Source organism: Camelina sativa, chromosome 1, assembly GCF_030686135.1.
Source record: "Camelina sativa cultivar CO46 ecotype springtype chromosome 1, ASM3068613v1".
Taxonomy (NCBI): Eukaryota; Viridiplantae; Streptophyta; class Magnoliopsida; order Brassicales; family Brassicaceae; genus Camelina; species Camelina sativa.
Window position 1 is genome coordinate 12,376,333 of NC_141880.1, and position 10,592 is coordinate 12,386,924.

The following is a 10,592-nucleotide window of genomic DNA, read 5'->3' on the forward strand; positions in this document are numbered from 1 at the left end:
TGGACAAGAGCTAAATCTTGCTAGGAGGTTCACGGCAAAACATATGTCTGGTCTAGTGTTGCTAGCCAAGAACATTAACGCTCCTATTGCACTGAGGTATTGCACTTTTGGTCCGAGAATTTATTCATCGGCCTTCTTTGGACCAAATGGATCTTTATCCAAATCAAGGCTCCTCACAACCATTGGGCTAGGCAATGGGTGAGCTTGGTCCATATTAAATCTCTTGAGTACCTTTTCTGTATATGCCATTTGATGGAATAATGATTCCATCATTTATATACTCAAGCTGCAATCCCAAACAGAATTTTGTCTTGCCTAGGTCTTTCATCTCGAATTCTTTCTTTAGATATCCGACTGTTTGGGCGATTTCTCCAGAGGTTCCTAGGATATTCAAATCATCCACATATACTGCTATTATGACAAATCCTTTGTTTGCAAACTTCTTTATAAATATACATGGACTGATAGGATCATTCTTATAGCCCTCTTTGGCTAGGTACTCACTTAGTCTATTGTACCACATACGCCCACTTTGTTTCAGTCCATAAAGTGATTTGTTTAGCCTTATGCAGTATTATTCTCGAGAACCGCTCTTATCTTTGAGCTCAATACCCTCTGGTAATCTCATATATATCTCATTATCCAGTGGACCATATAAGTATGCGGTTACAACATCCATTAACCGCAAATCCAGTTTTTCTTTTATAGCCAGACTTATTAGAAATCTAAAAGTCGTTGCATCCATCACAGGGGAGTATGTCTCCTCATAATCTATTCCGGGTCTTTTGAGAGAATCCTTGTGCTACAAGCCGTACTTTATATTACACGATTTCATTATTCTCATTTCTCTTCCTTACAAAGACCCATTTATGTCCTACTGGCTTTATATCGGATGGTGTCCTTAAGATCGGACCAAACACATTCCTTTTCTTTAATGAACTTAATTCCAAGTTGATAGCTTCTTTCCATTTTAACCATTCTGGTCTTTGAGTGCACTCTAAAATGGACGATGGTTCATGATCCTCATTTATTTCAAGTGCTACCTTGTATGCAAATATTTCATCAATGTCGACATCTTTTATGTTCCGTTGTATTCCAGACATGATATAATTGATTGAGATCTCATTATTATCAATACCATCAGGACCTTGAGGTTCAGCGTCCCAAACCTCATTTGGTACCTTAGGATTTGCCGCGGCCATGTCCGTTATCTCTTTAACCTCGGTTTCATTTGCACCTTTCTTAGATTTTGAGGGTTCTTATCTTTGGAACCTATTGGTCTACCACGTTTCAAACGGGTCTTAGACGTTGTAGCAACTTGATTATTGTGTTCCTTTCGAACATCAATACGTACTGGTACATTACAAGCTGGTATGTACGATTTTAATACTCTCGTAGGGTCAGCAAAGGAATCTGGCAATTGATTGCAAATGTATTATCTTTAGGACCTCTGCATCACAGGCTAGAGTCCGAGGATTTTGCCAATTTAAGGATGTTTGATTCTATGAAATTTCTTTGACCAGCTTGCTTGTCTCTCCACCTAATTTGGGAAAGTCGGTTTCATCAAACTGACAGTCCGCGTATCTGGCCTTAAATAAATCACCCGTAGTTGTCTCAAGATACTTAATAATGGTGAGAGAATCATATCCAATATATATTCCCATCCTCCTTTGAGGTCCCATCTTAGTTCTTTGTGGTGGAGCAATCGGTACATAAACGGCACACCCGAATGTTTTGAGATGGGATATGTCTGGCTCATGACCCGTTAATAGTTGGGATGGTGAATATTTATGTTCACTAGATGGCCTGATACATATAAGCTCTGCTGCATGTAATATTGCGTATCCCCAAGCCGACACATGAAGCTGCGACCTCATTAGTAATGGTCGAACAATCAATTGGATCCGTTTAATGAAGGATTCAGCTCATCCATTTTGTGTATGGACATGTGTCACAGGATGTTCCACACTCACCCCCATGGACATACAATATTCATTAAACGCTTGGGATGTAAATTCACCAGCATTATCTAGACGTATAGTCTTAAGTGGAAAATCTGGAAAATGGGCTCTTAGCCGTATAATCTGGGCCAGCAATCTAGCAAACGCAAGGTTTCTAGTTGGCAATAGACAAACATGCGACCATCTGGTCGATACGTCGATTAGAACCATAAAGTATCTAAACGTCCCACATGGTGGGTGTATTGGTCCACATATATCTCCTTGTATCCTTTCCAGAAAATTTAAAGTCTCTTTAGTGACTTTTACTGGTGATGGCCTCACAATGAGTTTTCCTTGAGCACATGCTACACACGTGCGATTTTTAGGAATAACTCTTCTCTCTTTTAGAGTGTGCCCTTTAGAGTTTATTATTAGCTTACACATCAAAATTGTGTGGTTGGATCCACTATCCACCACAAGTATGTTTTTGTCCTCGGCCATTTCTTCTACCGTTTGGAGGTTGAATGGATTTGAACCGGGAGCTAAAGACCTCGGTTTTACCTTTAACTTGATCACGAACCTCGGCCCCGGACAAGAACTGATCGCCGAACACGAACGGACTCGGACGGATTGAGGACAGGAACCGATCGTCGAGTATGGACGAGCAAGGGATTTTGTGTGCGGCGGTGGCTTAGGGTTTTAGGGTTTTTCTCAGTTGGAGTTTAGGGAAAACTCGTGCTGATAACGTGTTGTAAACTAGAGAAACTCGAAGGAGGTTTTCTCTTGTTTTATTATTTATGATTCAATAGAACATTACATATATATAGTGAAGGGCAAAGCCCAAGTACATTAGGAAATCTAAACCAACCTAGACTAAAGGAGGTGGCCGATGGACTTTATTGTCTTGGACGTACATAGACCGAATACGGAACGAGTATGGACCGGTTATGGTAATCCACCATCCGTGTTTTACAACATCCTTTCAATTATAACATTTACTTTTTTACTTTTATTTTTTCCTTCTCATTTTTCTCTATATTAATATTTTCTCTATTAATATTTTTTTTTTCAACATTTATTTTTCATTTTAATGAAAACATTGATCTTGCAACATAGAAAAGACGACAGATCTTCTTAGGACATGATCAGCTTCAGATTCAGAGATCCAAATGTTGATTAAGAAATCCAAAGAAACCCTTTTTCTCCTGATCTTCTTCCAGTTCGCCGCGCACAACAGCTTCAGATCCCATTTCGCCGTCTTTTTTTTTTTTTTTGCCTATTTTCTCTCTCCATCGCTGATCAGTTAATATACAAGGTATATTTTTTGATTACCATGTATGTAATTTATAACTGGATGAAAACTACACCAAAATAATCAAAAAAAAAGAGTGAAAATTAAATGATAAATGATTCATAACAATTTCGAACCAATGAAGTTAGATTAAATTCTCCTCTCATGTATACATATCTAGACACATTGTTTAGCTATGTCTACATACAGTTCTAGAGAACGAAATATGAGAACTGTGAATATAAATAGTCTTCTAAAACCTTAAAACAATCTCAATTTTTGGGCTGTGAATAGAGTTTTTTTTCTAAAGATTGTTTTTAAAGTAATAACCTCTTTAACATATTTGATAATCTCAGTTTCACCAAATATTGAAATTTTGAAGTGATGTTGTCTTGTCTTGGACCATCTAATCACTTGCACAATTTTATATGATAAAAAAGTTAAGTATGTAGTATTGATCAAACATTTATTTTTGTCTACCTGCTCCAAAAACATATAACACAAAAAAAAAACGAATAAATACAAATGAACAAAATAAATTGTTTATGAGGAAATGGTCACATTCAACCGCTACTTCCTAATTTGGAAACATGTTTTCCACCAAATACAATTTTTGTGCGTAAGAATGAGTTATTGGAATGAATGTTGGAGAGTGATGACAGTTCTAGTGTAGTTACTGTATCAATTATTCTTAATGGATTTTTTTGAAGGACATATTCTCATAGTGCATCAATTGATTCTTTTATAGTTGACGTATCAGATTATTAGGAAACTTGATAAAGTTTTAATTGTTCTCAAGTTTGCAATAATACCATGAGAATGATAGTTTGACAAAAATAAATTAGTTGTTAGGAATGATGATGGACCATTTCTTAAAAGCTATATTACAACACTATCTATAACCCATAATCTGTTTACTCTCCTAGTAAAAATGAAGAATCTAAGGTAACAAAGGAAACATATGATGAGTGTTTTTGTCATATGTAACTTTGATATGATGTTATAAATGCATATGTAGGAGTATTATGTAGAAAACACAATATAAAAGTTTTTTTCTCATCCATAAAATCAAAATTAGTTTTTGTTGACTCTAAATATCCCACAAAGACATGATATAGTGGTATGCATATCGTAGAGTCTAATATACCATCTTGATCATATTATATGGAGAAAACCACCAAAAACACTCGAACGTCGTTTAACATGAAATAATCGAGTTTGCAATCAATGAGTAAAAGAAAATTAGAATATATAAAGCAAAATAATGAATATTAAACCATTCGCATTCTACATATAGTTTTGTCTAAGTGGGTGGAAATTCCAACGGAGAAAGTGATACTACACAACTTCATAAGTTAATCACATCAAGAAGATTATGATTTTGTAAGTTGGCAGAAGACTAAAGAATATCATGCTCAAAGTGAAAATTTTCTATATGAGTTATCAATGATGAAATTATGGAAAACTTATTTGAAATCATCACCGGTGAGATTGGTAGAAAACATATGTTACTGTATTACTATTTTTGTTATTAAACATGTAATAGTTATTTGTTTGAATCAATATTATTGTTGTATATTTTGTTAATTATAATTATTGTTCTATTGATATATATTTTACAAAATTTACATTTTTCATCTAAAAATCATATAGCAGTAAATACATTAAAAAGTTTGAAATGAAAAATCAGCAATAACAACTAAACAAATAACAAAACGTTTTGGATGGTTTTTTCGAATGGAAAGTGGTTTTGGAGATTGAGACAACAAAGAGAGCTCATCTCATTGGTCAAAGTGTTACTCATGAATTTCGCCTCAACTCTTATGTGGCGATGGGGTTTCCTTCTTGGTTAACTGGTATTTTTGAGAATGAGAGAGTTGTTTCTTCTAATTGACTTGTTAGTAAGGAAGTGTTGTTTGGCTCTGGGAGCTTATTCTTTTGTAAAGGTCATGTTTACTCAAATGACTTAGTGTAGGTTAATTGGGCTGTTTTTTGTATATGAGTCCATAGGTTTCCTTGTTGCTTTGTAAGGTTGTCTTGCTGTTTATGCAATATATATAAAATCAGATGACAAAAAAGAAACAATCAATAACAAAACAGCCAAACGAACCAATATACTGATCAATGTCAGCGATTTCAAAACGAACCATTTAACGTGTCACTGGTTGTTGTTTGTTGGTGTTTGATATGTCTATCAAATGAACAAGGCTGAGTAAATAGAATTATAAGTCTATAACCAACTTGAAGAATGCTTTTATTTGAAAGAAAAAAATATGATTTTATAACACTACAAGAAATATGGACATTAATAGTAGAATAATATAGCGCAGTTTTCGCAAATGTTCTCGTTGATAAACTTTTTAAAATGGAGGTCTAATGGCGCTTTTAAAACGCCAAACATAAAAATATGTAAGCGCGAACCAAAAATCAGTATTTTCGCCCAAGACTTAGTAAAATTTTAGTAAAACTGACTTTTTCCCTCTCCACCCGCGAGACTTAATAAAATTTTAGTTAAAACTTAGAATGAAAAAATAAAACCAAGTCTCACTTCATCTCTCATTTCATCGAGCTCTCTGCCGAGGCGCCGACGAGTCGACGACGGTCCATATCTTCATCAAAGACGAAGCTCCTTTGTCAGTGAGATCTTATCTGCCGACAAAGCTCCTCTGTTAACAATCTTCTCCGCCGATGATTCGCATTTCAGTCGGTTTGTTTCATTAGATTTTTCGATTCAGTGTTTTCTCAATTAGGATTCTTCTGATTTCAAGTTTAGATCTGTTTTATTTAGAGATTTCATGGTTAGGGTTCTATCTTATTTAGGGATTTGAAGTTTAGATCTGTCTTATATCGAGATTTGTCAGTAATTTGGGTTCTCTATTTGGAGGTTTTGGTACTCGCGGTTTGGAGAAATTTTTTTCTGGATTTCACCCAATTTCAATAGGTTAGTCCTTGTCAGTAATTTCTTTATGTATTCGCGGTTTAGAGCTTGATAAGTTTTGTGTTTAGTTAAACAAAACTTTATTGTGAATTTAATTGTTTTGTGGATTGCACATGTACTGTGTTTCTGTATGAATCATGCTGGTTTTAATTACTGAATGGACGGTTCTCAATAAGGGTAACATATAAAATGGTGGAGAAGAGATGGGTTCATCTATGCAGGTAATTACTTTTTTCATAAATAAATTATATGGTAAGTGGTTAATTTGTGCATGTCTGATTTAGTTTGTTTTGTTTTCAATGGCATGCACTGAAGGATTGATCCTGCTTATGAGATTGGTGCTTTAAATTTTGTTAAAGAGGTTACTGATGCTATAGGAGGATCTGATCAGTTGGTAATATGACCATGTACGGACTGTCACAATGTTGATCGACATTTAGGCAGTGTAGTAGTAGATCACCTAGTAAGTAAGGGAATGGACGAGGCTTACAAGATACAGAGGGAGTGGTATCATCATGGAGAAGTGGTTTCAGTAGACAGCAAAGTCAGTGGAATGAAGAGGTTTTAGAGTTATACAGAGCTGTTGAATACTTAGATGCAGAGTTAGCTGGTCAGGGTCAATTAGTGGATGATGCTGAGGGTGAGGCCGATGACAAGAAAGAGGACGAGTTCCTTGCAAAACTAGCAGATGCTGAAACTCCTTTATACCCTACGTGTGCAAATCATAGCAAATTATCAGCCATTGTTTCACTGTACAGAATCAAGATAGAAAATGGCTGGTCAGACAAAAGCTTCAACGATCTTCTAAGGACTTTGCCAGACATGTTACCGGAGGAGAATGTTCTACATACCTCAATGTATGAAGTGAAGAAGTTTCTCAAGTCTTTTGATATGGGTTATCAGAAGATTCATGCTTGTGTTAATGGTTGTTGTCTATTCAGGAAAAAGTTGAAGAAGCTTGACAATTGTCCTAAGGCGTCGAGATGGAAGGTAAACATGCACACTAGTCAGATAAAGAAAGGTGTCCCCCAGAAAGTTTTACGGTACTCTCCAATTATACCGCGACTGAAGAGGATGTTTAGGTCTGAGCAACTTGCCAAGGACCTGCGATGGCATTTTTCAAACAAGAGTAGTGATGGAAAACTGCGTCACCCTGTAGATTCTGTTACATGGGATCAGATGAATGCCAAATACCCTGCGTTTGCTGCTGAACCAAGGAACATCCGTCTGGGACTTTCGACTGATGGATTTCACCCTTTCAATATTTAGAACAGCAGATACAGTTGTTGGCCAGTTTTGCTAGTGAATTATAATATGGCTCTTGACCTATGTATGAAGAAGGAGAACATCATGCTAAGCTTGTTGATTCATGGGCCACAGCAACCTGGTAATAGCATGATGTTTACTTGTTAAGATGAATATTGTTGGGGAAGTAGTTGGATCAATGATTGCATGGCCTCATAATTTTACTGTTGTTATAGACGACGCGATACCAGAAGAAGACATTGATCCTAAGGTACGGTTTGAGTTTCTTTCATATGTTTACCATTAATTTTACATTTCAGATAGCCATAATCATCTTCTTCTCTGTGTATGTTTATTAGAGTCCAAGCCCAGAATCTATCAACTACTGCAGACTACTACATTGGGGAACAAATGATGAAGAACTTGTGGCAGAAGGTCGGTGGCAAAGCAGCGATAAGGACGCATTGGTTAATGGAGTTCCTATTGGACCAAAAGCTGTTAAAATATTCCTAGATGTTGTGCATGAACCTGAAACATTTCTATGGAGGCCCAATTCTAAACTGACAATCCTTGAGGACTGTTTGAAGACTTTTATAGCATGGCCTGCGCACAAAGTAACGTTATGCGGACTAAACAGTGAAACACCAGCACGTTCAGTGTCTCCTTTTCAACCAGATTCTGCAGGAACACCCACAGCTCCTTTGAAGAAACCTCAGAAGGATTCACAATCCTTTTCACAGTCTCCTACTCAACAATTTCAGGTAACATCTATCATTTCTGTACAAAGATATGTGATGGTTAATTTTGATAGTTTTAAAGCAGTGACTAAGTACTTCTTTTCGGGAAAACATTGCAGCATAAAAGTCCTACAGACGGTGTTGTCAACGAAAATAAGAAGTGCATGTTGATGGATGTTACTGGCAATAAAAGGGTGGTTGCTGAAGGAAGATGGTCTTCAAACAATCCTGACATAACAGTTCACTTTGTTCCTTTGTTCCCTGATGGAGTTCGTGTATGGATAAACGTAGTAAAGGTCAATGATGCCGCTGTTTGGAGGTCTTCTTCTCAGATTGAGTGTATGGAAGATGCAATAGGTACCACCATTGCATGGCCAACGGACAAAGTAATCATCGTCTAAGCTGTTGGAGTAAGGAGCACTATAACTTTCTTTTTTTTTCATGCTTGAACGTTTGGTTGAGACTTGGTACTTGAATGGTTAGATCAATGAGTGTTGTTTTCAGACTTGTACACTTGAATTTTATGTATGGTATTTTTAGTCTACAATAAAGTTCTTCTAAATTTAATTTCTTGCAAAGAATTATATAATATGTATATATATATATATATAATATAAATATTGGATATATCTATATATATAAATATCGATTATAGAACATAACAAAAAATCACAGCTACGTAAAACTAAATTATAGTGTTAATTTTTTGCAATGAGAAAATAAATTATAGCAAACATACATAGCTACAATAGATAAAAACATATTATAAATATTCTGCTACTATTAACTCCATTATAGTAAATAAAAGACGCTACTAATAATATTATTATAGCAATATTATGACGCTATTATATATTGACAATTAATAGCATAGGTAAAAAGCACTATTGTATGTGCCTCCTCTAAGATAGCACCGGCAAAGACAGCGTTTACGAAATCGATATCAAAACGATATAATGGTGTTTTTCGTGTGCTAACAATGGGCATATTTCTTATAGTGTAAAGGGTGAATTAGTCCAATAACCAAAACAAAAAAACTATAGTTGTAAATAACACTCTATTTAAAAAAATAGAAGATTAGGATGAGGACAGTGGAAAATTATCAATGGTTGTGGAGGCAGTGGTGGTTGTTTGTCGGAATTGGTGGCCAGTGGCAGTGACCGGAGACCGGTGGCCAGAGATGATGGCCGGAGGTGGTAGTTAGAGATGGTGGCCGGAGGTAGTTGGCCGATGGTGGTAGGCCGACGGTGGTAGGCCGACGGTGGTAGGCCGAAGGTGGTAGGCCGAAGGTGGTTGGCCAAAGATGGTTGGCCGAAGGTGGTTGGTCGGAGGTGGTTGGATGGCGATGGCTGGCCGACGGTGGCTGGCCGGAAGTGGTTGGCCGGAAATGGTTGGACGGTGGTGGCTGGCCGGAGCGGTGGTCGGAGTGGTGGGCGATTGTGGGCGGTGGCTGGCCGGAGCGGTAGTTGGAGTGATGGGGTGGATGGTGATGATGGTGTAAGGGTGATGGTAAGAAATATAAAATTGTCAATAATACACAAAATATATCTTATATAACCTTTTGATGGTTATAATGGTTACCAAGTTAAATATAATTTTTTTGTGTGTTACTTTTGCCAATTTTTTTTTTATAAATTGACAAATTTCTTTAAAAAATAATAATCTTGCACTCTCTTTGGGGTGCTCTTTTTCTCCATGACGTATGAAAGGATGTATATAATTCACTACTAAACTATCTTATCCGTACTACATCAATATTTTTTTATCTGCGATTATACTTAAATTATGTTCGTATATACCTGAATTAAACAACGTAAGTAATAAACAATCCAGAAGAGAGAAAAAAAACACTCGAGTAGTGGAGTGTGAATCGCCAGCTAAAAAGATTCTACACAACGTGTCAAGTCATTACTCGTTCCTTTGTCACTAGCCAGTGCGGACCATGTCAGTATCCCACACACCCACACGCTCGATCGTCCTCTCTTGAAAATATCTCGCACAATGGCTGGGACCAAACTTGCCACCTAAGTAAAGCAATTGACCTAAGGCTTTTGAGGCACCTGCATCTGCATGGGTTCCATATTTGTCCCGTGACAGTAGCATGAAAGCAAAACATGAACTTTTTTTTTTTGTAAAACTAGCAAAACATGAACTTGCCACGTTATTACAAAAGCCAGACCACGTCACCGTCTTAGTGTTAAACAGTATACACTATCTTGCTCTACTTTATTATTTCGTTAGGGACAACAAAAGTTACGAAGTGGGGGAGAGATGTCTCCGATTACTTTTTAATTGCTCCTCTCAATATTTAATAAGTAATCAAATTAGAAACATAAAAGTTAATTGTAGGTTGACAAAGAACCTATAATAATTAAGATATAAATTAGTTGACAATCTTGAATTTATTCAAAAAATATTTATAATCAATTGTCGTAATAGAG

At 36.4% G+C, this 10,592-nt stretch overlaps 1 protein-coding gene and 1 pseudogene across 1 annotated transcript; both read left to right on the plus strand.

Annotated features, from left to right (window-relative positions):
• Window positions 1–6,358: 6,358 nt before the first annotated feature.
• Window positions 6,359–7,438, plus strand: LOC147949828 (uncharacterized; annotated as a pseudogene).
• Window positions 7,439–7,483: 45 nt separating this feature from the next.
• LOC147949829 (uncharacterized) lies at window positions 7,484–8,552 on the plus strand. Its single transcript, XM_087510734.1, has 4 exons — window positions 7,484–7,556; window positions 7,651–7,685; window positions 7,774–8,187; window positions 8,301–8,552. Exons 1-4 carry the CDS (start codon window positions 7,484–7,486, stop codon window positions 8,550–8,552), a joined length of 774 nt encoding a protein of 257 aa, XP_087366860.1.
• Window positions 8,553–10,592: the final 2,040 nt, after the last annotated feature.